At 36.5% G+C, this 26,470-nt stretch overlaps 1 protein-coding gene across 4 annotated transcripts in view; it reads right to left on the reverse strand.

Annotated features, from left to right (window-relative positions):
• Positions 1-26,470, reverse strand: part of ADARB2 (adenosine deaminase RNA specific B2 (inactive)) — a 504,709-nt gene that overhangs the window by 315,918 nt on the left and 162,321 nt on the right. For all 4 annotated transcript variants that reach the window (XM_087946315.1, XM_087946316.1, XM_087946314.1 and 1 more), the window contains exon 2: positions 11,600-11,734. In XM_087946315.1, the coding sequence (XP_087802441.1) occupies positions 11,600-11,734 (135 nt within the window). The remainder of the gene's footprint in view (positions 1-11,599; positions 11,735-26,470) is intronic.

Consider the following 26,470-nt stretch of genomic DNA (forward strand, 5'->3'; position numbering starts at 1 on the left):
TTGCCTCTTCGCCCTGGATGCACCCTCCCCTCTTCCTGGTTGCCCACCATCATTCCTGAGATGCATCCCCTTCCTCCTGGGAATCCATCTCTTGACTGGGTGACCACCTCCTTCCTTCCTGCTGGGAGTTCACCATATTGGGGCTGAGCACAGAGAACACTCTACAATATGACAATTAAGCAATTGAATAAGATAGCTGGTAACATCCTAGTACTTAGTATTTGGCAATCCTGTAGGAAATAAATATATAATTCTGATACATAGTTAACTACAATTTGTAGTTTACAATAAGCATCCCATTTCTACAACCTAGAACTAAGAAGTAATTTCTTGACATTGTTGGAACAATTAACCAGAGGAACGACTTGCCTCCAGAAGTTGTAAATGTTTCAATACCGGAAATTTTTAAGAAGAGATTGGACAACCATTTCTCTGAAATGATCTAGGGTTTCCTGCCTGAGTAGGAGGTTGGACTAGAAGACCTCCAAGATCCCATCCAACTCTGTTATTCTATGCTATGCTATGCTATGCTATGCTATCCTTTTCTATTCTATTCTATTCTATTCTATTCTATTCTATTCTATTCTATTCTATTCTATTCTATTCTATTCTACTATATATTTATAATATTGTATAATAATACTATACATTTCCATATAAGAAACAGTCACCATCCAGCTCATAATTCTATTCTGATTACCTGAACTGAGTCAGGTGGTGCGTTACAAGTCCCAGTACTGCTCTTCCTTCTAGTGGGATATGAAAAGCAGAATTTTCTAAATACAAATTGTAGCCAAAGTTCATCCAATCAAGTATGTGACAGCAAAATCTCAGGGGGAAAAAAATCAGACAAGAACAGAAAATAACAGCATGGACTAATTTTAAAAAATGTCAAACATTCAGTAGAACAGAATGAAACCTACATTCTAAACTGTTATTTTTTTCCCAGTGCCTTTTAGGTGCAATTTCATATGCATTCTGTTTTTTGTGTGTCATTTTAACATCTATTTTATTGTCAATGCTTTGCTGTTTAAAAGAGCTAGTCTGCAATCAGAATGACACATTGCTACATATTTCATATATCCTAATGGAAAACTTTGAAGAAGATGCATATCTTTCAATACAGATGTTTAGTCTGGAATGTTTTGGTGGTAATGACAATGGGGCTAGGATGAATACACTTTCCAAACACCCAACATTTATTTAAGAAGGTTGATGAGGCTTTAAAATCATAGAATTGGAAAGAGACTTTTAGTCTATCAGATCCATCAAACAGGTGTCTGCAAGAAGACCAAAGCATGGTACAGGGAGACCTTGACTTACGACTACAATGGAACTTGCCCATTACTGTTTTAAATTGTGATGTCCATAAACAAGTCATCAAATGACCAAGCCAAGTTTGCATCTTTTTTGTAGCTGTGACTAAGTAAATCACCATGGTTGTTAAGCAAAAACCGCAGTTATTAAGCAAATTTATTGTTTGCTATATGTCAACTTTTATAGGTTACCAGCAAATTGTGATCACTGTGGGATGCTGAGAATGATTGCAAATGCAGGTTGGTTGCCAAGCACCTAAATGCAATCATGTGATCTCAGGGGTGGAGGGTGGGAAGCCATTGTAACTTTGGAACCGGATCATACCTTTTTTTGGAGGGGGGGGTTTAACTTCAAACAGTCACTAAGTAATTAGTCATATATCAAGGACTACCTCAAATTAATAAAGTAAGTATTGTGATCCAATTAAACTAGACCCACTACTTACATGCTTCAATAAAAAATTAAAATGCAAGTACATCTAAATGGGATTTGCACCATGACATTTCTACTTCTGCAACATCATTTTGACATAAGCTTGGTTTCTCCAAAAACCCACTTTGTTCAGTATAGGAATCCACATTAAAAGTTCACTGAAGATGGTGGTCCAGTCTCAGCTTGAACATGTCCACTAAAGATAACCTATAATTTTATCTCATGTCCCCTATCAGTTACACCAAATTGTAAAGTTACAGTATGGATATAGCAGTAGCTCTTCCAATGAACCTCTTTAGGATTTGTTCAAGCTTTGATGCTACGATCAGTTGTTATTAGCCACCCTGGAAAGCTTTGAAGACTGATAGAAATATATGTCAATTAAAAATGAGTAAAATCTCCAGGGGAAATCTCCAGGATTCTCCATCAGCTACCCCTCAAAGCCTCAAGGTAAGACTCATTTTCTGAGACAGAGAAAGGGATGAAAAAGTGTCAGCCAAGCAGCCTTGTATGCAGGAAACATTCATGAATACTAGTGCCACGAGAGAAAAAGATTTTCCTGCTGCATTCATCTTCTTTGATTAGAGAAGGATTGCGATACTGTACCACGTATTGGCCAAAGTGAAGGGACAGAGCGTAACAACAAAAGTGGCTCTTAAAATGTGATGGCTAAACAGGGAGAAAACTAGAGCTGTTAGATATTTCCATAGCAATACCAAGAAATTCTAGCACAAACATCCCAGGTTGCTATTGAAAGTCAAAGCATTGTATTGCTTTTCTTAGTTTATGCCATGGTGGCGCAGTGGTTAAAATGCATTATTGCAGGCTGCCTCTGCTGGCTGCTGGCTGCCAGCAGTTCAAATCTCACCTGCTCAAGGTTGACTTAGCCTTCCATCCTTCCAAGGTCGGTAAAATGAGGATCCAGATTGTTGGGGGCAATATGCTGACTCTGTAAACTGCTTAGGGAGTGCTATAAAACACTGTGAAGCAGTATACAAGTCTAAGTGCTATTTATGTGTATGTCTTAATGCAAGTTTAATAGTAGCAATGTTCACTATATTCAGCTTTTGATTATAAATCCGAAAGTGAATAACCTTTTTATGTCAGATATGGAAGAATAATTTCTGAGAAAAAGTTTGGCATCTGTCTTAGTGCTGTTCATTACCCCACAGCAGGTAACTCAAAGGAACAGTTACTCTAACCATTAATTAAAAAATAAATATCAGCACATACAGCAGTCTGATGCAAAAAAGTGACAAAAACTTGGTAGCTATTGAAATAAAAAACAAGAAAATATTGCTTTCTTTTTAATTAGTATATTGTGAAAACATGAAGCACATACATAATATTTACTTACTCCAAAACAGTGACCAAGCTATCCAAAAGGATGCCATAATTCCTGGACAAGATCACAACTGAGCTGGGACAGCTTCAAGACTCTTGGGGAGCGATTGAAGACTATGTGCTCACAGGAAGGAATGCCTGTGTTGACTCCCACAAATACTATCGTTTTCTTAGAGTGTGGTATAGGGCACCATGAAAATGTTTTTAAAGGATATATTCCCTAAACAAGTCCAATGACATTCTTATATCTTCATTCTGATACACTTCTAACCTAACAAAGCCCTCATAAAAAAATGTATTGCAGTCAACTTACCTGAATGAAACTAAGACATGTTTCTACAGCCAGAGTTCGGGAATACTTTGCTCTTTTCAAGACGCCCCCCAGATGTCATTTTAATCAAGTGGGGAGTCTTATTTTAAACCCCGCAATCCCATTGTGAAGCAGAACTTGATATCAACATGTGCTAGATGATAGCTGGCAATGAAAGATGAGGGAAAGCATTGTTTTCATTTAACCATTTTTGGACATTTCTGCTGGCATGAAGAAATTCTTTCAATCCATGTATTATGCCCGTGTTATACATACTGAAAAGACTTGTAGTGCTAGGACACTTTGATGAGTATTTTCTACTATGGCAAAACCTCAATTTCCAAATCCGGTAACTATATTTTCTTTAACATCTCAGATGTTTCTGAATTAACTCTCTCTCAAGATGGCCCATACCAGCCAAAGTTCCTGGAAGTCTGAACTTCAGCAACATCTGGAGAACAACTGTACATAAGAACATCTAAGCCAAGTGATTTTCTATTAAGCTCTCACATGGTCCCCAATAAGATCTGGGAACTCCATCTTACTCTGTGAAATATAATTCCAATTCTGGAAGATTAGCCTAAGAGAAACCTGCAATGAAAATTGCATTGACTATATTTGCCTTGAGTGTGGTATAAACTGGGGTTTCTTGATGGGAGGAATGAAATGTCACTTTTTATGTCACTTGTAAGGAGAAATTGGCCAAAGGGAAATCCCTTCTAAAACTTAGCAGTATTTATCTAGTTTTAGATGAGATTCCTGTCGATGGGTGAGCAACAATAAAGATACCCCTCAGATCAGCTCATTAAGTTGTTTTTGGTTCCTTGTGTCTGACAAGTGTTTAAACAAATGAAAAAGTAGGCATACATTTAATAGCTAAATATATTAACTAAATAAAGCGAATTATCTTACAGACTGATATTGATATAGTATACAGCACACATTGCATTTATTAATATAAACATTAATACATTGAGATATAACACTGGTTCTGGCACTATCTATAAAATAGATGATAGCAAGCATGTGAAAAGCAAAGGTGTTTTTTTAAAAAAAATTGACTCCCTTGTTTATTTCCTTCTTTTGCTATCATTTGAAGTAAGACATCTACATAGCAAGATTCCTTATTTGGGGTAAGTAATGTTCCTTGTTTTGTCTTTGATTAATTTCATATTTACCAGCCAGCTGCCTAGATCAATTGGACTAGCCAAATTCCCACGGGGAAAGGGGTTCCTTGGCTATTAAAGGGGCTCGGTCACAAATCAGCTATAGTAGTGTTTGTTCCATTCCAAGAGGAAAGACAACTTGAAAAGCTTGTCTGGCAGATTTATTGATTACATTTCACCAGTGACCAGCAAGAAGCAAACACTCTGAAAAATCCCCAAAGGTGATCATTAGCACTGAGTAACTGTCACTAAACATTAGCACCAGCAGCAGACTGGAGCAAAGGCAAAAAAAAAAAGAAGCACAATAATTTAAAGGCAAGATTATCTCTCTCAAGAGAGAAGAGAAAGTCCACTTGCATTAGGCAATGCTCTTTGCAGGAAGCGAAGTGGAGTGACACAACGGCTTGATGCATCTTTATGTAAAGCAACATTACACAGATCAGACAGTTCTCACTCCTGATCACCAAACAGATCCAACCCTCTCGTCATATATACATTACAGTTAACAGAATGCAAAAATTGGGATCCTGCCCAATTCTGCAAAGTCAAGCAGATATTGCTTACTGATCTCACTGTTAGTTAAAGCCATGTCAATGAAGGAACCATTTCCAGGAGAAACAGCTGCATTACATCAGAATAGATTGACTGTTGTATCTTTTAAAGACAAAGAAATTATGACATTAGCATTTATGAACTACAGTGCACTTCCTAGAGATATTAAACATTATTCTAGTTCAGGGGTGTCAAACTCAATTTCATTGAGGACTGCAACAAGGTTGTGTTTGACCTTGGAGGGTTGGAGTGGATGTGGCCAGGATGGGTGTGGCAAGCTTGATGCCACTCATGTTGGGAGTGCCAGTGGTGGCCCGAGCGCTCTGCCAGCAAAAATGGCTCCCGAGCTCCGTTTTCAACTGTGATGGCTTCCTGCAACCTGTGCCAGTGAAAATGGAGCTCAGGAGGGCCACCCGTTTTAAGCTGCAACAGGTTTCTGCAACCGTCTGCCAGTGAAAACACAGCTCAAGAAGCTGTCCTCTGCCCTCCTGAGATCCAGTTTTGCTGACAGAGGCATCACAGGCTGGTCCTTTGCTGTTTCCAGGGCAGCCTTGTGAGCCAGATCTAAGCATCCTGTGGACCAGATACAGCCCACAGGCCTTGAGTTTGACACTTCTGTTCTAGTTGGCGAAAGGCCGTTTAGATGGTGGTACTTAACTGATCTTGGCTAACCTCACACAAGGTAAACAGGATCAGAGCCAGTTTAATACCGAGACTGGAACTATCCAGGAAATAATAGGTATATAAGCTCTTGAAAAACACGCAAGAAAGTAGCAGAAAACTATTTTTGTCTCATTGTCAAGAAATGTACTGTATGTAGCTTATAAGATCTCCTTGAAAGAGACTTTACTTTCAAAAAATAACTTGGGAAAAGTAACTATGATATAACTATGATGTCAGAGGGCCTCAGAACACTAGAATAAATTATTATATAAGAAGTACTGTATTTACTTCTTAAGGAATTATATCAATTCATCAGAGCAGCTATCTAATGGGTCATCGAGGTTTTGCCACAGTTGAGTATATTAACCCTTGTAGCAGAATAACAGCAAGAGATGAAAATGAACAATTCACTTCATTTCATGGGAAACATATTCTCCACCCAATGTTTTATTCTGGAGATAGGCAGCTGGGAGCTAGTGGTTGTCCCAAAGGCATGTAATAAGCTTCAGAAATGTAACATGAGTCTTTCTAGTTTTGCTTTTCATGATAGATTAGTACACATATTAATGTGTGTATGGTGGAATAGTGATATGGTGACATGATAGGACTCAATCTTTCTAGTTTTGCTTTTCATGATAGATTAGTACACATATTAATGTGTGTATGGTCGAATAGTGATATGGTGACATGATAGGACTCAATCTAAAAGAAAAGCAATGGATAGTTGGAAAGACAGGTTTTTTTATTTAAAAAAAAAAGAACTTTGGGATTTTACTTAATTTTGTTTGCATGATGATGACAGTGATGTCAATTTCTACTCTGCCCAACAACCATGCTTCCCAGGATCAACATAATATAAGCAGCCCCCTTCTACTGAACTGTGTTATACCAGTTCATTCAGAATCACCACCTGCAAATGACCACGGATAAGTCATTTATAGTTATGCTGTTTGTGACAATGAAGGAAAGAGGAAGAAAGTGGGTGAGAGTACTTATGCACTTCTGCTTCTAGTTGTCACCACATAAGCATAAAAGCTTCCTTCTCTTCTGTTTTTCCTTAAATGACAGAATATACACAGTGCGCACGGAAAGGTGATTCCAAAGCTATTTTTCCAAGCTGTTTTCTTCTCCCCACCTTAAGCTAACAGGGGATCTGTCTTTGGTGTCCATGTGCCATTGCTTCAGCCAAAAAAAAAGTTTTAAATTTTTCCTTCATTCTCAATTGACATTGCTCGGGCTGCCAAATGAAAATGCTTCAATGGCTAGATGGATTGTTAATGTTGCCAATCCTAAAAAGAAAAAAAGGGGGGGAAAAGAGAAAACATTCCCAGGACAGGATCAAGTGAGCTTTCTAGCTATGATGGTTTGCAATGACTCCAACAAACAATAATTTAACCTTCATCTAAGGCTACAAACAAATTAAAGGACTCTCAAAGAGAGCCACAATGAGAAAAGACAGTTCAAAATTAACTCAAAAGAGAAGGATCATATACACAAAAATGTCTATAGACCAAATGACTGCAGGTAAATTTCAACCCTTTGTGGTAGTCTAGACTCTAGACAAGAAGAACAAATCATGAACATTAATACTACATTCATTGTAAAAATCTTGCAAGTCTGAAAACATTTTTCTCCTCCTTTATGTTTGGTTTCCAGAAAACTAAGGAAGGTGCCTTCTGAAATATTTCCCATACTCCCTTTTTTTCCGGTGGGCTGAGAAACCTTTTGCATGATGTTCGTCTAGCCTTTGTCACTTCCTCCTGCCTCCCAAGGTCATTCCCAGATCAAGCCAATCACATTTGGAAAAGACAATCTTTGGTAGAATTCTGGATTTATCAACTTCTCTAACCAATTTCCCCATTACAAAATGCAGCTCACTCTGAATGTTCATCCTGTGTCCATAACTGTGTGAATGAAGGAATAACCATAAAGAAGGTTATCTTTGAAGGATCATCTCATTCCCTGGGTATCCACATGAACACTATTCATGTTCTATCATCAGATGATAATTTCTAAAAAAAACATTTTCTACTGTGGGCCTCAGTTGAGGAATGCCTTCCCCAGAGAGACAGAATTTCTGCTTGTTTTCTTGATATCTCAGTAACACACAAATTTTTCCCCCATAAAAACATCACACGATAATTCTAATGTATGATTTTTCATTCTCTTAGCCCCAAACCACCAGGCCACAATTGCCTGCTGACTGTGGGTGCAGAGAAATGTACCCAGAAATAGTATAAGCCAGTACAAAAGGAATGGATAATTCATTATAGATTCATTATTTTGCCTGCATTCTCTTGTTCTGAAATTGTAGCTTACAATCCTAGAAGATCCTGGACCAAGCAGTAAGTTTTAAGCAAGGATTTCTTATCCAGTAAGAATACCAGTCTGTGGTGGAGGGTCTTTCAATCCTCTAGCAAAATGGAAGTTTAGACAGAGGTAAATAGGAAATCAACTACTCCCTTCCCAACCAGTAGTTTCCAATAGGAAAAGGAGTAAAAAAAAAAAACCTGTACTACATATGTTTCCCACTGAGGAATGGAATATTCATGTTGATAAGAATTTTCATGCTCAACTCCTCCTCTTCCTATTTCCTTTTCTTCCCTTTCTTTGTCCTAGTTTTATAATGGTATGGAGGTGAAGGTCTCCTTCACCAATTACACATCACTAAACTATCACCCAGCGGTAGAAAAGAACACATCCCAAAGATCTGAGAAGAACCTGAAAAAGAAAATCCAAAATACAAATATTCTGTGCTTAATGTCCACTCATTTAGTGACCATTACAATGATGCTGAACGAGGAGGATTTACAATGGGTCCATACAGCTGCCACTGTTGAAGCACTCCTCCCTCCTAATGGTCTCATGATCATTAGGTGCTTGGCAACTGGATCAAAATTGCAGTTCTGCCAAGCAAAGCCAATGAAGAAGCTGCCAGGAGGTGGAAATGTTGATCATGTGACAGGGGTAGTGGTGGTGCTGCAACCTTGCAAGATTTACTTAACAGCAGTGACTGAGGCTGTCATAGGTTGGTCCAGTCATGTGACATTGTGCCTTATGACTGAGTTACTTAGTAATAGATTCCCAGTTCCAAAACAAAGATTTCCTGCTCTCTTCACTCAAGGAATACCTTGGTAAGGAACATTAATCCCAAAGATGCATTGAGATGATGTATCAGGTCTGAATGCATTTGGATTCAGGCTGAATTTTTGGAAGTCTTCCCATAGTTTTATTTCCTTCTTTCCTCTTTTCCCTATCTTTAGTTCCCAACATTGGAATTAAGCTTCGGAGAAAAACGGGCCCAAGAAAAATATGAATCTATATATTTTGCAAAGAGCAAACATTTTCTGGAACCCTTAATCGAGGAGTTTGAGCTGATTCTGAACTCCCCCTCCTTTCAAAACTACCCTCCTTTGAAAGAGGAAGAAGAAAAATGCTATCAGCAAACATTTGCAACTCTCTATGTATATTGTCTATACCCCCTTATATGTTTCCATACAGTTCTGAGATATTGGCAATTATTATTTAAGTCAAAAGGGAAAAAGAAGAATAATTTACACCATCCATCATTGTTTCCTTGTATGAATAAATTACAAGATACCGTAGCAAATCAATTGTGGGGAAAGAAACAGCCCATGCCAAACACTGTGCTTATGTGTATAATTTCCTTAATGTTTTCCCTCCTCATATATCAAAAAAACAGAATGAATTTGGCAAACCTGATGCAGGAGAAAGCTCATTATGCCAAAGTCTTGCAGCCAGTCCACATAATAAGAGAAAAAAGGGGAATGTCTAATCCTCCAGAAGTAGTAATAAGATCTTTGGGGCCTGATTGTCCTTCCCAATTTCTTTTACCAAAGTGTAGAAAATAACCTCTTACGTGATGAGATTTAGAACTCACAATTTCACAGTTCATGGTCTGTCTAGGAACTTTCTTAAGCAATGGCTGATTCAAACCTACTCGATGCCATATGTGAAGAGCTGCCTTCTAACAGATCAGATTTTCCATTTAAACCAGTATTGCCAAGAGACTGGCTCCCTTGAGTTCTTTTTATTGAGAAATAAAAAGAATTTTCCCACCCCTTGCCTGATCTTGTTTAAAACACTAAAGAAGCCAAGGATTACTTTTGAAGGAAACATGTCCATTTCTGTCAAGCTGCAGTCACTACCCATGATGCATCAGTGGAATCCCACCCCTGCCAAAATTTTGAAGTGCGAGATTCATGAAAACTATAAGATAATCTCTAAAATGAACTTAACCTTGTGAAAAATGCACATTATCTTTCCTAAAATTCAGGAATAATCTTAGTCTAGCTGTATGAATGACCCAGCTTCACATGCTTGACATGATTCTCCACTAAAGCATCTCATTCGCCACAGAATGTCCTATTGTCTCTGGCCATCAAAAGTTGCCCATCCCAGTTAGTATGAAAGATACATTTTGTCAAACAGTATTTCTCAACTTTGACCATTTTTATGATGTGTGGACTTCAACTCCCAGAATGCTGACTGGGGAATTCTGGGAATTGAAACACACTTTAAAGTTGACATGGTTAAGAAACACTGTTCAAGAGTCTTTACTAGACTTTACAGCATATTTTCTTTGTTCATATACAACACTACTTCTACCTTTGAAATCTGAAGAGAAAAACTCCAGAGATGACTCCATTTTGTCAAAATACAGCAATCTCATGATTTACAGTGAGGTTACACTCTTTCCGACCACCTCCTACATATTTGCTGCTACATACTAAATCATACATCACATGTACATTGAAATTTGGTGATAATTTATGCAAGGTGTGTCAGTTAATATTAATCAACTATTAGGCATGCTCATTTTTGAGTTCTAGGGATATTTTATGGCTCCTTAGAACAATAGGTTATTTCCTGTTTTTCAGTTCAGTTTGCCTTTCCTGTTACCTCATTCAGTTATCTTTCCCTGGCTAGCCATCTTCTCTTGCAACTGTTTTTACAGCTTGTATTCTTCCTTTTCCCACTCTGAAGACCCAGCTAATAGACACCCAGTGTCTATCTTACAAACTGCCTTCATACTACCATTTTCTCATTCCTATCCATTGTAGTTTCTCTGTCATGCTTGTTTCTCCACTCAGTAAGCTTCCAGTATACAACAGATTCAATTTTAAATTTTTCTTTCAATATTAAAATTTGAAGACCATTCACTTTTTCCTATCACCTGGTACTCAACTGCTTTGAAACTCATCGAATTTGGTACTTAACACATTTTGATGTGAACATTTTGTCCTGGTACTCATTGTTTGCTTGGTACTCAGTACATAAGCTAGAACTTGTTCATATTGTCTGTCTTGTGATTCACTACATTATTCCTTAGGGGAAAAAAATTGTTTGGTACTTATCATTTTTGCTACTCATTGTGCTTCCTGGAACCAATTAATGATGAGCACTGAGATATTACCATACAAGATTTACAATGTAGAAGTGCCCCAGACATTTTTCTCTTCTACAAGGTACCTTACCTTCAACTGTAGGTAGAAATAATAATCTAGCAACACTTTTTGTTGAGAAAATTTGCACTGATTCTTCTGTTGTTTTAAGAAACTGCAGAAAAACCTGACTAAAAAAGAGAAATCATTCCAAAGATAATTGTATATACACTCCATAATTTGAATCATTTTCATATGAAGATTACATTGCTGTAATTTTATAAAGTGAAAAATTTATATTTTTCTTTATTTTTAAAAGAGAGCCCTATTTTTTATGTTAACCACCAATAAATTACAACCAGGAGGTTAGTCTATTTTCCACATCAAGGAAGCTCATTCCAAAGACTTACCATGTGGTGTTTCTGATTGTGTGGAGAGGCGGTGATCTGTGGCATCCAGCCATGTGCCAAACTGGGTGTTACAACGCTCCTGCAATCGATGTGAGATCCTGGGAAGCAGGGTATGAACCCATCCTGAATTCTCTGCTGTTGAACAACAATAACAACAAGATATCTTATTACTGTAAGATAATAAATATTCAATCTTATAAAGGTGCTTTTTCAAGAGGCAAATGGACTTAAATGATTTCATAAATGATTTTATAGGCACTAATTCAAATAAAAACCAGAAAGTCCAACTGCCTCTTGAAAAAGCACCTTTGGGCCAACCATGACCTGGATGACTGAGAAACTCCATAGACATCCAATCTTACAGAAAAATAGCTGTAGCAATAGCAATCCAGCTTATACACTGCTTCATAGTGCTTTACAGCACTTTTTGGATGGTTTACAGTAAAGAAGCATTTTTTTTGCATATTGCCCCTAACAATTTAGATCCTCATTTTATCAACCTTAGAAGGATGGAAGGCTGTGTCAAACTTTAGCCCCATCAGGACTGAACTCCAGGCTGTGGGCAGAGTTTGCCTGCAATTCTGCATTTTAACCACTGTGCCACCAGAGCATGTAAAATACATTAGTAAGCTTTCTTTTACTTATTTTTTTCTTATGTTTTTGTATCATAACTCTAATTTTCTCTTGTTTCTAAGTTATTTTATCTCAGACACATCACAGTCTGTGGCTGGAAAAGTTCTGGCTGAGTTGTTACAGGGGCACAGATTGTTCAAGTTGACATAGTCGATATCAAAGGTTGGAAGCTGACATAAATAATAGATTATGAGAGAATAAGTGTTCATGTGGACTAACATGAAAGAAAGGAAACTAATCTAATAATCAAAACAATCAAAATTACACTTTTTTCTCTTTTGAGCACAAAGTCTAGAAACAGCCTCTAAGTAGAAACAAAGCTAGATACATTCTTTTCCTAAATTAAAATAATTAATTTTGTTATCTCTGCCAATTCTATCCCTTTTCCCATCCATTCTTCCATAGTGGGAATTGACATATCTTTCCAGTTTGGCATATATAAAATTCTCACTGAAATTGTTTAACATAGATGATAACAAAGTTCAATTTTCCCTCAAGATGCTTATCCAATAGTGCTACCAGGAAAACTAATAAAAATCTGAATACAACATTTTTTCTCACCCATCCTATAAGCATCTAACTATCTGGATGGAGGAATCCTGCTACAATTGTGCTGTAGATAATCTGATAATGAGTCCAATAAACAATAAGACTAAATTTCACCTGCTAGGCTTGAAGTTTCTAACTTGCTCTTCCTTGTCAAAAGGAAAAATTGTTCACTCAGTATTAGCTTGCAAGTAATCAGAGTTTCAAAAAGAATGTTGGGGCAATTCTCACCATAATTAAATTAAATGCAAGTGTGACTCTAAGCAGGTGGCAGCTTTGATTTGAAATAGAGTTTACTGTGAGATAGTAAAAAGTGAAGGGTTGACACCAAAGGGAATTAAAGGACTGATTTCACTTATTGGAGTACATTTATTTCAACCCTACATCCATTAAGGGCACTATACTGACAGTGCACGCAAACCTTTTAAACTGAGAAATTGTAGGTTCCATGAATTCTAAGGGGTTGGCTTTGTCATTATGTTGATATAGAAATTCCAGGAAGCAATCGATTTGAAGAACCCTTCATCACTTCACTCTTACTAGATAAAAAGATACATACTTCAGTGCTAAAACAGAAACCAAAAGGCATGAAGGCTCTGGATTGATAAAGAAAAAAGAATATCAAAACAAAAGACATTGTAGCAGTCATGGATAAAGGCATACTAATTAGCAATGAAGCATCAAGAGCTTCCCTCTTAGAAAGTTTATAGGAAATTAAAACTGGGCCTTCATAACTCATGGTTCAGTAGAATGTATGATAATCTTGCCAACACCTCTTGGAATTGCATGAATAGGACACTTATCAAATCCTTGATGGGCTTCATTTAAAAGTTGCCCTAGCTTAAGAGAAGGTTTTTACATGACATCTTCTGTTGTGTATATGTCAATGAGTAGATAAGATTTTGGGAACAGAACCAGAGAGATTCATCTATGGAATCTCACTGGGGGATGCTGGACCAATCAGTCTGTCACAACACAGCCTATCTCAAAGGACTGTATGGGAGAAAGCAGTGATGGGATTCAGCCAGTTTGCACCACTTCGGGAGAACCAGTTGTTAACTTTATGAGCAGTTTGGTTGTTGGAAGAAATCCTTAGGGCAGAGAACTGGTTGTTTGAACCCCACCACTGGATTATTACGAAAGGCGGGATATAAATCTAATGAAGAAATAAAACTACACATACTCATTTATCACTTCCTCCAATATGAAAAAAATATTTTCTAGGAGATTGTTAAGTTGAAGCAACTCTCCACTTGAACATACATGGATTGCTATTACCACTTATTTGTTAGTTAGACTGGGATGATCATTCACTTCCACAGCTGATCCACACCTCCTGAGTTCTGTGATGTGATATCCTGAGCGGGTGGCTGTGATGTGACGTTCCGAGTTTTGATTTGGCTCCGAGTTTGAGGCCTGGATATGTGTACATGACATGGATCCGTTTGCTTGGTTTGGGGGTCAGGGTGTGTGGCAGCTGGTGATGCAGCCGTGGTCTGGTTTCTGGATGGCAGTTGTCTTTCGTCTATGGGATGGGTTTGGTTTTGAGTCTGGTGAGGGAGAATGGTAGTGGTGTCATGTGTTGTTTTGGGTCCGGTGTTGGTTTTCATGGCTGGGACTCGTTTGTTGGTGAGGGCTAGTTTCCAGATGTCTGGTAGGCGGGAGGCTTCATCCCATTTATTCATGTTATGGAGGTGTTTCTCTATTTCGATGGCTTCCCTGATTATTCTCTTGTTGAAGTGTTCAGTATTGGAGATTAATTTGGTTCCCTCAAAATTAATTTCATGTCCTGTGGCTTTAAGGTGCTGGAAAAGGGAGGAAGTATTTTCTTCTTTTCTGACTGCGTTCTTTGTTCTGCGATGCCGTGTGTGTGTGTGTGTGTGTGTGTGTGTGTGTGTGTGTATAAAATTTTAAAAAGAAGTTTAGCAATAAAAGATAGAGGCCACATAAGAGGAGACAAAACATTTTTATTTTTGCTACAGGATCCATTTCTAACATGGCATTGCTCATATACCTTTAGGAAAGAAATCGCAACATACATGGTTCTCAACCCTTCTGCTATCTTTATAGCAAGATAGCAAAGTTGAAAAAGAGAAAAGGAAATAAAAAGTTACAGGGAGCTTCATATCTGAATAAGGGATTTGACACTGTAGGCACTACTGCATCATTTTTACACTTGTGTGAAATGGTGTAGGGTCTCCTGCTTGAGCAGAGGGTTAGGCTAGAAGACCTCAAAGGTGCCTTCAAACTCTGTATTTCCATATCTCATATGAATATCACTTCACTTCATATGGCAACAGCAGTCCATAGAACTGTATCACCTTTTTGCGTTGTTTGCAATTGTGTTAGTGGAATGTAGAATCCTTGGGGAAGAACATAAATGTTCTTCACAGCCAAGTTCACACCTGGAGATGAACACTTGTGCTCTCATTATATGTGCAAGTTCTCAGATTGCTTTTGAACATGGATGACATAAAATTCCATGATACCGATACAAAAAAGATCTAGGAATATAACATGCTAGCAGCTATCTTTATGAAAATGGACTTGGTATCTATGTTTGTATGTGCACATGCCCCAGGATTTATGACTTTATGACAATAAAAGCACACTGAAGTATATTGAAGCTGATGATGCTGAAGTGTGATTATGGTTCATCAGATTTTCTGACATTTGAGCTATAAATTAAATACAGAGTACATTGTAATGTAAAGTCTGTGTCTACTTATTTAATCTAATCAAGTCTCAAATACTTGCTTTAGCAGGCTAATAGCCTCTTGAAGAAACACGGGGCTGTTCTGCATTTCATTTATGTGATGGATGGGAAGGGAAGATGAATTAAATAGGAGATGAGTACATTAGGACAAGGAAAATTGTAGCTTTTGAGGTCTGTATCACTGATATTTTGCATGATACTTTTTCCAAAAGTTCTCAGTGGTTTCCCAGATATGCTGGATCAAAATATGGGACCTAACTAGATTTCCTGTTTCTAAAAATAAATGGAAAAATACTAATTGAAACTTACTAGCAAAATCCTCGCATAGTGTGTATATACTCTGTAGACCTCATCTACGTCATTTTCAATTTCCAGTTTGGATTTCTGTAAAGCCGCCGCTATCAGATTCATCATAATTGCACGTAAATCTTCCTTTTTGTCTTCCACCACATTTTTGGAACCTAAGATGAAATGATGCCTTATCTAATTCCATGTGTACCATCGAATCCCAGAGTTCGCAGTAGAGCACTTTCCAATTTTGTTCTGAATCCTCTAATTTCTTCTCCACTATCTCCATTCTTGCCTCTACTAAATTTAATTTCTGTTCTTTTTTTATCACTTTTTCCTGCATCTTTCCAATCTTATTATTCAAATTTTGTATTTCATTTTTCACTTGTCCTATTTCAGTTCTCATCTCTGTTTTCATATCTTCATGGTTCCTCACCATCAATTCGTGGGTTTTGCCATCATTTCCTGCATCATAGTGAGTGTTGCCTGTACTGTCTGCAGGCTTTGAACTGAACTAGTTTTTTTCTGCCAATAGCATTGCATCTATAGATCTCTGCCCCATAGGTGAAGACATCGTTATTGTAGTTTTCTTTCCTGATTTTACATTTGTAATTGATGTTGTCGCCATTTTAACTATCTGTAGCAGCTCTTTCCAATCTACCATCAACTATCCCTAGTAGAGCACTATTTTCCTCTCCTTTTCAATTCAATAGTAATATTAATACATATATTATTATATTATTAATTACCAAAATTCTATTATGGAAAATCACAATCAGCTCTTATTTCTATTTTTTCTTATTGAACTTATTCAACTATTACAATACTTAAGAGAATTCAGTATTAATCAAATACAGATTTATTTACCCACAGAATCAACAGTCTTATATGCTTAATTAATTAATTTAAAGCAGCCAATTCATTAAAGTAATTAAATTCTTATCTATATATAAATATCAATTAATCTATTTCTTTAGAGTTCTTAATTATATGCTTACCTCAGAATAAAAATACCTCAATTTCTTACTATATGATTATTATTTAAAGGTCTGAGTTCTATATTTATACAACACACTTTCAATTGTCCAGTTATTCAAAAATTATTAACCAGTATTCTTAACTCAATATTCTAACACATATATATCTATTAAGATTATATTTTACCAATATTATTTAGTTACATCTATGTTTGACCAGTTGAATGATGTCCATGGATCTTCTTCTTCTTCTTCTTCTTCTTCTTCTTCTTCTTCTTCTTCTTCTTCTTCTTCTTCTTCTTCTTCTTCTTCTTCTTCTTCTTCTTCTTCTTCTTCTTCTTCTTCTTTTTCTTTTTCTTCTTCTTCTTCTTCTTCTTCTTCTTCTTCTTCTTCTTCTTCTTCTTCTTCTTCTTCTTCTTCTTCTTCTTCTTCTTCTTCTTCTTCTTCTTTTTTTTTTTTTTGATAAATACCTTATTACAGTTCTTAGTTCGAGTTCAAAATGTCCTCTTTAAGTTTGCACAGTCACTTCCACCATTTCATTTCTCCTTTCTGTTTTGGCTTCTTCTTCTTCTTGCTCCTTTATTCTTTTTCTCCACACAGTCCTAGTTCCACTTATAAATCTTAGTTATCTTATTTCTTCCTTTTTTATTTATCACAGTTATCAGACAAATATTGCAATTATAAGGTTTCTTTCCTCAATCCTTTCCTTAAATCTTTTAAAGTATCAATTGTTCTCTTTTCAAGTTTTTACTCTCAGCTGTTCTTCCGATCTCTCTGTCTCACTTGGACACGTCACTGTCACTTTCTCTTTCTTCCCACAGTTCTCAAACGTCAATCGCCAAAAAATATAGTTATACAACCCCCTTTTCAACTCCCAAAGTAAAAGTAAATGGTGTTGTCTCACCCTTCAGCTCCTCAATTTTCAGCGCTCCATTAATCAGCACAAATTACTGCCGTTTCTTTAGTTAGTACTCCTTCCAATATTTCTGCCGCTTCGCTGTACTTTGCGGTTTGGAGTTTCAATTTTCAATTTCCCTTTGTAGTATAAATCAGTATTCTGGAAATCTTCTTTAAGTTCACCTTTCCACTACTCAATTTGCTGTTTTCCACTCTCTGCTTCTTTCCTTCTTCTTTAAGCTGCTGGGCTGCCACGTCTATGGTTCTGATCTGTACAATCTCCCTCTTCTGCTGCTGGTTTTCGGGGGATTCTCTTGTAATCTCCGGGATTGCAGCACCTCCCTGAGATCTCCAGGTCTTCCCCTTTCATCTGTCTACCCCTTCAAAGTCCAACATGCTCCTGGAAGCCACCAAACAGCAAAAATTGGAGCCTTTCAGAGCAGCGATCCGCTCCTCAGCTCATCAACACAGCACCCAGCTGGAAGTCTACAGAGGTCTACGAGGTCTACAGAGTATATACACACTATGCGAGGAGACATAGACTACCCCGAGAGGTTCATATTCGATTTGCGAGGAAGATAACACGAGACCTGCTCTATAGTAAGACCAGAGATGAACCACTTGTATACAAAGATCATGAAGTGGTTACACTGAAACAAATACCTAGGAGAGTCAGAGAGCAGAGAAGTGGCTACCAATTTTTATCAACTCAGCTTATTAGAAATGGTATTCCATTTAGGTGGCTCATCCCAGATGGGCTTTTAGTTTCGAGGCAGGACAAAAAATACAAAATTGATACAATTGAAAAAGCACAGGAATTTTGTGAACAACACCTAGGACCCGAGGAAGAACAAGAAAGTAGAGACAACCTAAATACAAGAAGCCAAGAGGAACAACTCTCTGGAGAAAAAGAATCTGATTCACACTCTGAACCCCAACATCTTAGAGAAGAAGGGGAAGGCAACAGACTAAGAAAAAGAGAGCCTAGAACAAGAAATGAAACGAGAAATGCCTCACATAATCAGTGACACTGATAGAGAAATCACTTTATTTACAGTCAATATCAATGGTTTAAATTTATCATCAAAAAGAAAACAGATATTTGAGAAACTTAAAAAACAAAATGCTGACATAACTTGTATCCAAGAAGTGCATATTCCAGACAATCAAGCAGACCTCTTAAAGAATATAAATTTGGGTAAAATGTACTCGGCATTTGCAAACAAAAAAAGGGGGGTATTGTAGTATATGTAAAGGATTGATTGCAACATAAACAAATATACAAAGATCAAGAAGGGAGAATGCTCTTTATAGAAATAAATGTAAATCAGAAAAAGATGTTATTAGTCACAATATATGCCCCGAATACAAACCGAAAAGACTTTTATAATAGGCTTCACCATAAGATAATAGAATTTGAGTATGCTAATGTATGCATTGTAGGAGATTATAATGCAGTCCCAGACAAAGATAAAGATTATAGAACTTCAAAAAAAAAAGGAGAATACCCGCTTCGTCTATAAATAATATGGTAAGAGAACTTAACTTGAAAGATGTGTAGAGAGAATTAAATCCAAATAAAAAACAATATACCTTTTTTTCGAACCCCCACCACTCTTGGTCCAGAATAGATCAGATATGGATGGACCCTGGGTTAATGGAGAATACTGAAAGGATCGAGATTTTGCCAGGTCTATGGGCTGACCATAATCCCATTCAAATTAAATGGAAAGGAAAGAGAAAAATTGGAAGATGGACATTTAACAATACCATATTAAGAGATAAAGAATATATTGAAATGATCAAGAAAGAATTGAATGTATTTTTTGAAATAAACAAAAGAGAACATACCTCTCTACAGAATCTTTGGGATACGGCCAAAGCCTATGTGAGAGGTCTAACTATTGCTTATATTATTAAAAAGAATAAAGAAAAAAGACAGCAACAAAACATATGGAGGGAGAAACTGAAAGATTTGGAAATAAGTAGACAAAAGGACCCAAACAATTCAAACATTAAGAAAGAAATTGTTCTGGTAAAACATAAAATAAATTTAAACGTACAGGAAGATTTGGCCCGAAAAATTAAATTAGCAAAACAAAATTATTTTGAAAATGCAAATAAGCTGGGGAGGTGGTTAGCCCATAAAATAAAATAAAAAACAAGAAAAGAGAACGATCGTAGCTCTCCAAGATCAGGAAGGGAAATTATGCACGCAGACCCAAGAAAAGAAAGAAATTGCTAAGGAGTTTTTTATGAAATTGTATAAACAGGAAGAAATACCAGAAGATCAATATTTGAATGAAAAGAACTTGCCCGAAATTACTGATGAAGAGAAACAAAATTTGAATAATAAAATATCTATAGAAGAAATTAGGAAGGCAATTGGAACACAAAAAGCAAATAAGACCCCTGGCCCAGATGGAATTCCTTCGGAATTCTATAAGGAATTCCAAGAAACAATAGAGGAGATATTGGTGGACTTGTACAATGAAACCCTGGAGAATGCTAACATGCCTAAATCATGGTTGGAAGCATATATTACCCTTATTTATAAAGAACAATCAGACCCACAAAAAATTCAAAACTATAGACCAATATCATTTTTAAATGTAGATTACAAAATAATGGCTACAATATTGGCGGAAAGATTAAAGAGAGTATTAAGTAGAATTATCCACACTGATCAGAATGGCTTCCTCCACCAAAGGCAAATTAAAAACAAATACAAGAACCATTATTGATATATTAGAATATTATGAAGTATACTCAACCAAGACAATGGCATTGATATTTTTAGATGTCCAGAAGGCTTTTGACAACCTGAATTGGAACTTCCTTATTAAACAACTGATAGGCATGAAATTTGGTGAAAATTTTATAGGATTTATTAAGACAATTTATAACATGCAAACCGCAAAAATATTAATAAATGGGGAAAATACAGATACCATAAAGATAAATAAGGGAGTAAGACAAGGCTGCCCCCTAGCTCCTCTATTGTATATATTGGCAGAAGAGACTCTCTTAGTACAACTTAGGCAAAATCAAGAGATTAGAGAACTAAAATTTAAAAAAGAGGAATATAAACTCCAGGCATTCGCCGATGATATGGCATTTATATTAGAAGAATCCTTAGAAACGAGCTCTATACTACTAAGAGAAATAGAAGAATATGGAAAGGTGGCAGGGTTAAAAATTAACAAAGAAAAAACAAAAGTGTTAACAAAAAAATGTACAAAGAAGCAGAAGGAAGAACTAGCAAATAAATTAGGTATGCAGGTGGTAAATAAAGTAAAATACTTAGGGATCTGGTTGACTGCTAGATGTTCATCGATTAAAAAAGATAACTATGATAAGTTAATAACACAAATAGTTAAAGATTTAGATAATTGGGCCAAATTGCACTTATCGCTATTGGGACGTATTTCGATAATAAAAATGAATATTTTGCCAAAACTGTTGTTCCTGTTTCAGACAGTGCCAGTCAAGTTGGAAAAGAATTTTTTTTTTTTGAGAATTAAACAAATGTATATCTAAATTTATATGGCAGACAAAAAAACCCAGAGTGAAATATAAATTATTACAGGATGCCAAGAAAAAAGGAGGATTTGGTCTTCCAGATTTTGAATTATATTATGATGCTGCTACAGTAAACTGGCTTAAGGATTGGGTTAAATTAGAAAATAGAAGTTTATTAGTATTAGAAGGTTTTGATCTCCAACTTGGCTGGCACGTCTTCATGTGGGATGGAAAATCTAAACAACATTCATATTTCCATAGGCACCATGTAAGAAATGTGTTGTTCAATATCTGGGGAAAGATTAAAAAAAACCACTACCCAAAGGTTCCATTGTGGCTATCTACATTGGAAGCTGTCACATATCCAAATCTATTGGATTATGAAAATATTGTCAGGTATAAAGATTTATTATATGATACTGGAGAGCTTAAAAATAGGAAGCAAATACAAATTCAAGGAAAGGAGATAGCATGGTGGCCCTTTGCACAAATACAAACCCATTATAAAAAAAGATAGAGAACAATTTGGCTTTAATATGACCCCACAAGAATTAGATAAAATATGGCTAGGAGAGGAAAAGAAAACAATTAGAAAAACATATAAATATCTTTTGGATTACAAATTAAAAGAAGAAACAGTCACAGAATCTATGATAATTTGGGCTAAAAACGTGGGTCATAGTATTGAATTAGATAAGTGGGAACACATTTGGCAAACAAATTACAAATTAACCATGTCAGTCTCATATAAAGAAAACTTATATAAAATGGTTCATCGCTGGCACCTACCTCCTGCGAGACTGGTTAAGACGTCCCCCAACCTACCACCCAACTGTTCAAAATGTAACTACGCACAAGGAACATATTTTCACATATGGTGGACTTGCCCATGTGCCCAGAAGTTTTGGAGAAATATTAGAAATAGGATTTTAAATATAACAAAACAAAATTTAAAACTTGAACCCAAAACCTTTCTGCTAAGTATGATAGATTTAAACATGGAGAAAAAATATCAATATTTAATTTTGCACATCATAACTGCGGCCAGAATAACCTACGCACAAAACTGGAAACTGTCTTTCATTCCTTCAGAGGATATGATAATTTAAAAAATACATGAATATGCTGAGATGGATAGCCTAACCAAATTGTTAAAAAATAAACAAGATAGTGACTATTATGAAATATGGAACATTTGGTATGATTGGTTAAAGAAAAGGTAATATTTGATATTTGGATAAGTTATGGAAATGACAGAAGACGTGCACTTAATTATAAACTATATAGAGAAATTAAAACATTAAAAGAATGAAGGAGTTATTGTAACAAGGCAGATCACGTCAATGATAAAGTTAAAGAAAAAAAAAAAACCATTGCTCAATATACACTGTAAAATGTATATATGTATGTGTGTGTGTGTGTGTGTGTGTGTGTGGTATTCAGCTTTGTTCGGGTATTTTCCTACGTCATTATAGTTGTGCTTTTAAAGTTGTAGCAACGTTTCGGCAGAATCTGACGAACACAATACAGAAGACTGATGATGGCAGATGAGATGAGATTCTGCCGAAACTTTGCTACAACTTTAAAAGCACAACTATGACGTGGGAAAATACCCGAACAAAGCTGAATACCATACATGTTAAGTACCCGTGAAAACTTAAGAAAACAAATTATATATATATATATTTCTAGAATAAAATTTTTTTTAAAAAAGAAACTTACTAGCAAAATCCATAAATAACAGCTTATTCATTTGTGCCTCACAATGGCTCATACTCAGATATATTTGTCCTCTACTCATTGAGCACTGATATCAATTGCCCTATAAAGCAGACAACCACACACACCATAACACAAAATCTCACCAGTAAAATATGCCTTAGTTGAAGAAGCTTCTTTCTTCACATTGCTTCTAATGTGCAGTCAAAGTTGCGGTATAATAAAAGGCAACCAAACAACCTATTTTCAATTTTGGGAATTGATAAGAAATTGTACACTCCATTAAAATTCTGTCTTGATTCACTTAGTGTCCTTTTCTCACCAGTAAAAGTATCCATATATTTTAGCTTTGCATCATATAGGAAATATTCAAACTACTTGCTCATTTTCATATTTTTTTCTTAGCTGTAAGATGTCTTGCTTTGAACTCTTTGAATTTTCTGACAGTGAGAACAATCAACCAATGGAACGGCTTGCCTTCAGAAGTTGTGGGAGCTTCATCACTGGAGACTTTCAAGGAGAGACTTTGTCAGAAATGGTGTAGGGTCTCCTGCTTGGGTGGGAGGGGGGGGTTGGACTAGATGACATGAAAGGTCCCTTCCAATTCTGTTAATCAGTTAATCTGTTAAATCTGTTAAACTCAAGGAGCCAAAATGAATTGGTAGAAGCCTTGTTAATAGAAGGTCTCAAATAGATCCTAGAACGATATTCTGTTTGATCAGTACCACTGACAGCAATAGCACTTAGACTTATATACTGCTTTATAGTGCTTTACAGCCTTCTCTAAGTGGTTTACAGAGTCAGCATTTCCCCCCCAACAATTTGGGTCCTCATTTTACCCACCTCAGAAGGATGGAAGGCCTTGAGTCAACCTTGAGCCTGGTGGGATTTGAAATTGTAGGCAGCTGGATGCAGAAGTAGCTTGCAGTATTGCACTCTAACCACTGCGCCACAGAGGCTCCTTATATTGATATTGCTTAGATTCCTCCAGATAATATTTCCAGATGTTTAGATCATTATTACAAAATACAGATATTTTTTGACTTACTGTTATTCATTTAGTGGCCATTCAAAATTACAGCAGCACTGAAAAAAAGTGACTACTTTTTCATACTTATGACTGTTGCAGCATCCTGATGGTCACAAAATGGACACACTTGTCAACAAGCTCGTATTTATGAATGTTGCAGTGCTCTGGAGCCATGTGATCAATTTTTTTTGTGATCTTCTGACAAACAAGGTCAATGGAGAAGCCAGATTCACTTAATAACTGTTACTAACTTAATGCTGCAGTGATTCACTTAACAACTGTAGCAAGAAAGGTCATAAAATGGGGTGCAGCTCACTTAACAGCTATCTCAGTTAGCAACAGAAATTTTGGGCTCAATTTTGGTCATAAATTGAGGATTATCTCTATTTAGATCACTATTACATAATTACAATATTGCTACAGAGCTTCTGTTTAGGAATTTAGGGAGTTGTAATCCCAATGAATATCACTGATTGATAGTATCAAATCCTATGTTCTTATGGGGAAATCTTTATCATAATAATTGAGGCATACCAAACACAGCTTCACAAATTATGCATTTGAACCAATCACCATTACCAAAATCAGTGTTTAGCTTCCTCGGTTGCCTACAACCTAATGATGAAAGAGGCAATGGAGGGAAGTGGGCTAAAAGAGTTGTGAAGGATTAGCAAAAGATTAAAATGCTGACATTTTTAAATAATAAAAAATATATTTGATTAAAACAAATCCTCCATGAAACGAGAGGTGGTATTCAGCAGATTCTGACCAGTTCTGGAGAACCAGTAGCGGAAATTTTGAGTTGTTTGGAGAACTGGCAAATCCCACCTCTGACTGGAGATTTTACAGTATCCTTCCCCTGCCAGGCCCACCAAGCCACACCCACAGAACGTTAGTAAAAAAAATTGAATCCCACTACTGGTGTGCAGGGGAAAAACCTCTGTAAGTTTCTGCCTTCTCAATGGTATTTTAGGGAGACAGGTGATCAAAAGTCTAAGACACTACATCACCACTACTGATGTCATACAATCTTTGTTTCCAATATTGCAAATAGTTTGGCGGGACAAAGGAATGTATTTCAATTCATAGTAAGAATGCTGCTGGTTTAGACAGACTGCCTTTTGAGCTGAGCTAATGATGATTTTACCTATAAATAAATAAATATATTTATGTTTCATGGCAGGTACTGACTTTCATGGTTTTTTAATCTGAATTTATCATATGTAGTCTATTCACTTGCAAAGGATTATCAGCTGGGTCTTGGGTTATCTTTTTCCTCTGCTGAAGCAAACACCAAATTTCCATTAAAAAAATCTCCATAAAAGGGTAAATTGAATTATTTTTCTGTCACTACCATTTACATTTTAATGAGTTCTAAAATGGAAATAGAACAAGTTAAATGAAATCAATATATAGACCACTATTTTTCATTTGAACAGGAATTATGCAAAATATTATAGTTGTTCTCGACGAGCGACATTATTTGGCTTCAAAACAATATGTAGGGACTATAAATTTTCATAAGTATGCTAGGTCTATAAAAAGGACATCAGTTTTGGCACCAGGATAAATATGAATGAGACTTTTTCCTGCTAGTTTATTATTATTACAGATTATTGAATGCTAAAATGGTAAATAAATATTCAGGTTGCATGACTAAGAATTCCAACTCCACTGAAGTTTCTTCTGCTGTTGCGATACACAAATAAAAGTCTTAACTTCACTGCTCCCTTTTGAATATAAGTTATTAGAAAATTCATCTAAGGCAGGCAGGGGTGTCAAACTAAAGGCCTGGGGGGCTGATCCTGCCTGTGGGGTACTTAGATCTGGCCCATGGGGCCGCTGTGGAAACAGCAAAGGACCAGCCCTTGGTGTCTCTGCCAGCAAAAATGGAGCTCTTTTTTCACTGGCAGAAGGTTGCAGAAGGCCATTGCAGTTGAAAAGGAGAACATGTTTTTGCTGACAGAGCACTGTGGCCACAAGTGATGTTGAGTTGGCCATGTCCCCCTGCCCCCCCCCACCCCCAAGTTCAATCACAACCTTGATGTGGCCCTTAATGAAATTGAGTTTGACACCCCTGATCTAAGGTAAAAAGAAAAAGGTGAAATTGTCCAAGAAGAATTATTATGTTAATCACAAGCAAAAATCAAACAGAATCTAGTCAAACATAATGCTGTATCTAGTTCACCACTAACAAATAAATAATTTATTTCAGGATTATTTCTAGGAATTGATAGTAGTTCCCCAATGTTTCAGTCAAGTGTCTTTCCCATCCAACATACAAACTGTGCATGCCTACCTCTTAGCAATGAGCCCTGGTATTACTGAATTTAGGCCACTTCAGTTCTGTCATTGCATCCATTCCTTAATGCTCTAGAAGCCAAATGAAACCAATGAGGGGGAAAAAAAAGAAATATCTTAAGGAGTGACTGGGCGGGGAAGAACGCAGTCAGCAATGTTGAGCATGCATGCAGTGTTGCGCATGTGTGATAAGGAGTGACTGGGCGAGGAGGGGAAGGGCAAGCAGAGAGGGGCGGGGCCAG

The sequence above is a fragment of the Notechis scutatus genome, chromosome Z (assembly GCF_049901735.1).
Source record: "Notechis scutatus isolate UNSWTSFEM ecotype Mainland chromosome Z, rNotScu1.2, whole genome shotgun sequence".
NCBI lineage: Eukaryota > Metazoa > Chordata > Lepidosauria > Squamata > Elapidae > Notechis > Notechis scutatus.